Source organism: Salvelinus namaycush, chromosome 3 (assembly GCF_016432855.1).
Source record: "Salvelinus namaycush isolate Seneca chromosome 3, SaNama_1.0, whole genome shotgun sequence".
Taxonomy (NCBI): Eukaryota; Metazoa; Chordata; class Actinopteri; order Salmoniformes; family Salmonidae; genus Salvelinus; species Salvelinus namaycush.
The window spans coordinates 59,961,827-59,967,929 of NC_052309.1; the positions used below are offsets into that span (position 1 = coordinate 59,961,827).

General features: G+C 34.8%; 1 protein-coding gene across 1 annotated transcript in view; it reads left to right on the forward strand.

Annotated features, from left to right (window-relative positions):
- Positions 1–4,978, forward strand: part of LOC120033782 (ferritin, middle subunit-like) — a 6,540-nt gene extending 1,562 nt beyond the window's left edge. The window contains exon 4 of the mRNA XM_038980234.1: positions 4,713–4,978. Within this exon, the coding sequence (XP_038836162.1) occupies positions 4,713–4,868 (156 nt within the window). The 3' untranslated portion in view covers positions 4,869–4,978. The remainder of the gene's footprint in view (positions 1–4,712) is intronic.
- Positions 4,979–6,103: the final 1,125 nt, after the last annotated feature.

Here is a 6,103-nt window from a genome sequence, read left to right on the forward strand (position 1 = left end):
AAAGAGAAAAGGAGAAAGAGTAAGGAGAAAAGAGAAAGAGAGGAAGAGAGAGAAAAAAAAAAAAAGAGAAACAGAGAAAGAGAAAAGGAAAAAAAGAGAAGGAGTAAGAGAGAAAGAAAGAGAGAAAGAAAGAGAAAAGGAGAAAGAGTAAAGGAGAAAGAGAGAGGGAGAAAGAGAAAAAGAAAGAGAAAAAGAAAGAGAAACAGAGAAAGAGAAAAGGAAAAAAAGAAAAAGAAAAGGAGTAAGAGAGAAAGAGAGAGAGAAAGAAAAAGGGAAAGAGAACGAGAGAGAGAAAAAGAGAGAACGAGAGAGAAAAAGAGAGAAAAGAGAAAGGAGAAAGAGAAAGAAAAAGGAGAAAGAGAAAGAGAGAGAAAGAAAAAGAAAGGAGAAAGAAAGAAAAAGAGAAAGAGAGAAAAAGAGAAAGTAAGAAGAAAGAGAAAAAGAGAAAGAGAGAAAGAGAGAGAAAAAGAGAGAAAGGAGAAAGAGAAAGTAAGAGAAAGAAATAAAAAGAAAGAGAGAGAGAAATAAAAAGAGAAAGAGAGAAAGAGAAATAAAAAGAGAGAAATAAAAAGAGAAAAAAGAGAAAGAGAGAGAAAGAAAGAGAAAAAGAAAGAGAGAAAGAAAGAGAGAGAAAGAGAGAGAGAAAGAGAGAAGGAGAAAGAAAGAAAAAGGGAAAAGAGAAAAATAAAAGGAGAACAAAAAAGTGATAGAGAGAGAGAGAAAGAGAAAAAGAGAAAGAGAGAGAGAGAGAAAGGAGAAAGAGAGAGAAAGAGAGAGAGAAAGAGAGAGAGAAAGAGAAATAAAAAGAGAAAGGAGAAAGAGAAAGAAAGAGAAAAAGAGAAAGAGAGAAGGAGAAAGAGAGAGAAAGAGAAAAAGAGAAGGAGAAAGAGAGAAGGAGAAAGAAAGAAAAAGGGAAAAGAGAAAAATAAAAAGAGAAAGAGATAAAAAGAGAAAGGAGAAAGAGAAAGAAAGAAAGAGAAAAATAAAAGGAGAAAGAGAAAGAGAGAGAAATAAAAAAGAGAAAGAGAGAGAAATAAAAAGAGAAAGAGAAAGAAAGAAAGAGAAAGAGTGAAAAAGAGAGAGAAAGAGAAAGAGAGAGAGAGAGAAAGAGAAAAAGAGAAAGAGCGAAGGAGAAAAGAGAGAGAGAGAGAAAGAGAGAGAGAGAAGGAGAAAGAGAGAGAAAGAGAGAGAGAGAAGGAGAAGCGAGAGAAAGAGAGAGAGAGAAAGAGAGAGAGAAAGAGAAATAAAAAGAGAAAGGAGAAAGAGAAAAAGAGAAAGAGAGAAGGAGAAAGAGAGAGAAAGAGAAAAAGAGAAGGAGAAAGAGAGAAGGAGAAAGAGAGAAAAAGGGAAAAGAGAAAAATAAAAAGAGAAAGGAGAAAGAAAGAAAGAAAGAGAAAAATAAGAGAAAGAGAAAGAGAGAGAAATAAATAGGAGAAAGGGAGAGAAATAAAAAGAGAAAGAGAAAGAAAGAAAGAGAAAGAGTGAAAAAGAGAGAGAAAGAGAAAGAGAGAGAGAGAGAAAGAGAAAAAGAGAAAGAGCGAAGGAGAAAAGAGAGAGAGAGAGAAAGAGAGAAGGAGAAAGAAAGAAAAAGGGAAAAGAGAAAAATAAAAGGAGAAAGAAAAAGAGATAGAGAGAAAGAGAGAAATAAAAAGAGAAAGAAGAAAGAGAAAGGGAGAAAGATAAAAAGAGAGAGAGAAAAAGAGAGAAGGAGAAAGAGAGAGAAAGAAAGAGAAAGAGAAAGAGAGAAAGAGAGAGAAAGAGAAAAAGAGAGAGAAAGAGAAAAAGAGAAAGAGAGGAGAAAGAGAGAGAAAGAGAAAGAGAGAAGGAGAAAGAGAGAAAGAGAGAAGGAGAAAGAGAGAGAAAAAGAGAGAAATAAAAAGAGAAAGGAGAAAGAAATAAAAAGAGAGAGAGAGAAGGGGAAAGAGAGAGAGAGAAAAATAAAAGGAGAAAGAGAGAAATAAAAAGAGAGAAAAAGAGAAAGAGAGAGAAAGAGAAAGAGAGAAGGAGAAAGAGAGAGAGAGAGAAAGAGAGAAGGAGAAAGAAAGAGAGAGAGAAAGAGAGAAGGAGAAAGAAAGAAAAAGGGAAAAGAGAAAAAATAAAAGGAGAAAGAAAAAGAGATAGAGAGAAATAAAAAGAAAGAAGAGAAAGGGAGAAAGATAAAAAGAGAGAGAGAAAAAGAAGAGAAAGAGAGAGAAAGAGAGAAGGAGAAAGAAAGAGAAAGAGAGAAAGAGAGAGAAAGAGAAAGAGAGAGAAAGAGAGAAAAAGAGAAAGAGAGAAGGAGAAAGAGAGAAGGAGAAAGAGAGAGAGAGAGAGAGAAAGAGAGAAGGAGAAAGAAAGAAAAAGGGAAAAATAAAAGGAGAAAGAAAAAAAGAGATAGAGAGAAAGAGAGAAATAAAAGAAGAAAGGAGAAAGAGAAATAAATAAAAAGAAAGATAGAGAAAGAGAGAGAAAGAAATAGAAAAAAAGAGAAGGAGAAGAGAAAGAGAAAAAGAGAAAGAGAGAAGGAGAAAGAGAGAGAGAGAAAGAGAGAAGAGAAAAATAAAAGGAGAAAGAAAAAGAGATAGAGAGAAAGAGCAAGGGAGAAAGATAAAAAGAGAGAGAGAAAAAGAGAGAAAGAGTGAAGGAGAAAGAGCGAGAAAGAGAGAGAGAAGAGAAAAATAAAAGGAGAAAGAAAAAGAGAAAGGAGAAAGAGAAATAAATAAAAAGAAAGATAGAGAAAGAGAGAGAAAGAAAGAGAAAAAAGAGAAAGAGAGAAAAAGAGAGAGAGAGAGAAAGAGAAAAAGAGAAAGAGAGAGAGAAAGAGAAGGAGAAAGATAAAAGGAGAAAGAGCGAAAAAGAGAGAGAAAAGAGAGAGAAAGAGAGAAGGAGAAAGAGCGAGAAAGAGAGAGAGAAGAGAAATAAAAAAAGAAAGGAGAAAGAAATAAAAAGAGAGAGAAAGAGAAAAAGAGAAAGAGAGAAGGAGAAAGAGAGAGAGAGAGGAGAAAGAGAGAGAGAAATAAAAAGAGAGAGAAAGAGAAAAAGAGAGAAGGAGAAAGAGAGAAAAAGAGAAAAAGAAAAGGAGAAAGAGAGAGAGAGAAAGAAGAAATAAAAAGAGAAAGGAGAAAGAGAAAGAAAGAGAGAGAAATAAAAAGAGAAAGGAGAAAGAGAAATAAATAAAAAGAAAGATAGAGAAAGAGAGAGAAAGAAAGAGAAAAAGAGAAAGAGAGAAGGAGAAAGAGAGAAAGAGAGAGAAGGAGAAAGAGAGAAAGAGAAAGATAAAAGGAGAAAGAGAGAGAAAAAGAGAGAAAAAGAAAGAGAGAGAAAGAGAGAAGGAGAAAGAAAGAGAGAGAAATAAAAAGAGAAAGGAGAACGAAATAAAAAGAGAGAGAAAGAGAAAAAAGAGAGAAGGAGAAAGAGAGAGAGAGAAAGAGAGAAAATAGAAAAATAAAAGGAGAAAGAGAAAGAGAAAAAGGGAGAAATAAAAAGAGAAAGGAGAAAGAGAAAGAAAGAGAGAAATAAAAAGAGAAAGAAATAAAAAGAGAGAGAAAGAGAAAAAGAGATGGAGAAAGAGAGAAAGGAGAAAAATAAAAGGAGAAAGAGAAAGAGAAAAAGAGAGAAATAAAAAGAGAAAGGAGAAAGAGAAAGAAAGAGAGAGAAATAAAAAGAGAAAGGAGAAAGAAATAAAGAGAGAGAGAAAGAGAAAAGAGAAAGAGAGAAGGAGAGAGAGAGAAAGAAGGAAAGAGAGAAAAAGAGAGAGAAAAAGAGAGAAATAAAAAGAGAAAGGAGAAATAAATAAAAAGAGAGAGAGAGGAGAAAGAGAGAGAGAGAGAAAGAGAGAAGGAGAAAGATAAAAGGAGAAAGAGAGAAAGAGAGAAAAGAGAGAGAAAGAGAGAAGGAGAAAGAGAGAGAGAGAAAGAGAGAAAAATAGAAAAATAAAAAGAGAAAGAGAAAGAGAGAAATAAAAAGAGAAAGGAGAAAGAGAAAGAGAGAGAAATAAAAAGAGAAAGGAGAAAGAGAAAGAGAGAGAAATAAAAAGAGAAAGAGAAAGAAAGAAAGAGAAAGAGAGAGAAAGAAAGAGAGAAAGAGAAAAAGAGAAAGAGAAAAAGAGAAAGAGAGAGAGAGAGAAAGAGAGAAAGAGAGAGAGAGAAGGAGAAAGAAAGAAAAAGAGAAAAATAAAAGGAGAAAGAAAAAGAGAAAGATAGAGAGAGAAAGAGAGAGAAATAAAAAGAGAAAGAAGAAAGAGAAAGGGAGAAAGATAAAAAGAGAGAGAAAGAGAGAAAGAGAGAGAAAGAGAGAAGGAGAAAGGGAGAAAAAGAGAAAAAGAAAAGGAGAAAGAAAAAGAGAAAGATAGAGAGAGAAAGAGTGAAATAAAAAGAGAAAAAGAGAGAAAAAAAGAGAGAAAAAGAAGGAGAGAAGAGAAAGGGAGAAAGAGAAAAAGAGAGAAAAAAAGTGAGAAAAAGGAGAGAAATAAAAAGAGAAAGAGAAAAGTTGAAAGAGAAAAAGCGAGAGAAAGAGAGAGAGAGAAAAAGAGAAAGAGAGAGAGAGAGAGTAACCCACTGTTCCACGTTAGGACGTCATTGTAAATAAGAATTTGTTCTTAACTGACTTTCCTAGTTAAAAAAACCTGGAAACACAATATCTGCACTTATGCCGTTACCACCAGGCTCTTGTGTTACTGTATCTACAATAGTCTGTAGTCATTCTCTTGTCTGACCTGTGTTTTCCCTCTTTAGCTGTGTGACTTCCTGGAGACCCATTACCTGAACGAGCAGGTGGAGGCCATTAAGAAGCTGGGAGACCACATCACCAACCTCACCAAGATGGATGCTGTCAAAAACAAGATGGCAGAGTACCTGTTTGACAAGCACACCCTGGGAGGCCAGAGCTAAACCACTTCCATCCCCAGGCTACGGCCTCCAGCCTCAGTCCAGGACTCCTGGCTTCTCTGATAGATTCTACTGGCTTTGCATTTATAGGGAGGGGAGAGTGTTAAACTGGTGCAGTGCAACACAGCTTTATCATTGGTGTTTTTGTTGACAACACTACTGTATTTTGGAGTCAAGGCTTCTTGTTAAACAATATCACTAAAGTTTATTTTCTAATTGTTGACCATGGATGTTGTATCAGTTTATTTGGGTTCTTTGCTCCGTCTTACTGAGAATCTCAAATTCCTGGTGATAAATACTGACAATTGAAGACCTACCAGTGACTGAGGGTCATAACAATAGGAGAAGTTTAACATGAGGTTTATAAAGGACATTCCCTCTGACCACAGAGCGTGTCCTCTACCGTATCTTGTTATAGTGCCATGTCAATTAAGTGCCCAACTGTCAACTCTAGGTCCATAGAAGTAAAATGGGTTACTACAGTTGACGTAGACCTTTACTCTGCATCAAGTTTATTAGACGGCCTAGAGGTCAATCAAAGCCGTTAGCCAGCTGTTATGGCGCAATTCTCTAGTGATGGAAGTTCGGCTCTTACTGAGAAATTAATCTATTATCATTTTTATTTCAGTTGGTAATGCCCAACAATTCCCCTACAGTAAACTATGAACTGAATACTAAAATGGTAATGATTCTACAAGCCTCTCGTTCACCATAAGGGGCTTATTGGAGCTGTCATATGGTTGCAAAGCTACTGGTAAATTACTGAACACTTTCATTTTGGTAATTAACAGGCAAGCTTAACTTTAATACTTTAACTGACATATTGATGTTTTTAATGTGTCCATATAGTAAATTAGTTTCTGTTTTGTTAAAGGGGAAAATGGCCTAATGAGAACAGTCTAATCAGCAATGGCATTTTCAATAAATATGCAACTTTTCTTTTCACAACTGCCACCAACATTTGCAACCAAGAAGTATTGACATGGTAAAATAATTGAGTACATTTGTATGGTACTCACTAACTTGGTTTATATTTAGGGTAAAGTTTCACAGCTTTGTCATTCTATTTGAAAATATATTTTACAGAGGGCCAGAGATTTGTAATATGTACCCAAAAAGACCACTAGAAGGCATCTGATTAAATTGCATATTCCTTAATTGACCAACATTTGTATTTGTTATGGATCCCTATTAGCTGCTGTCAAGGCAGCAGTTACTACTCATGGGGTCTGACAAAT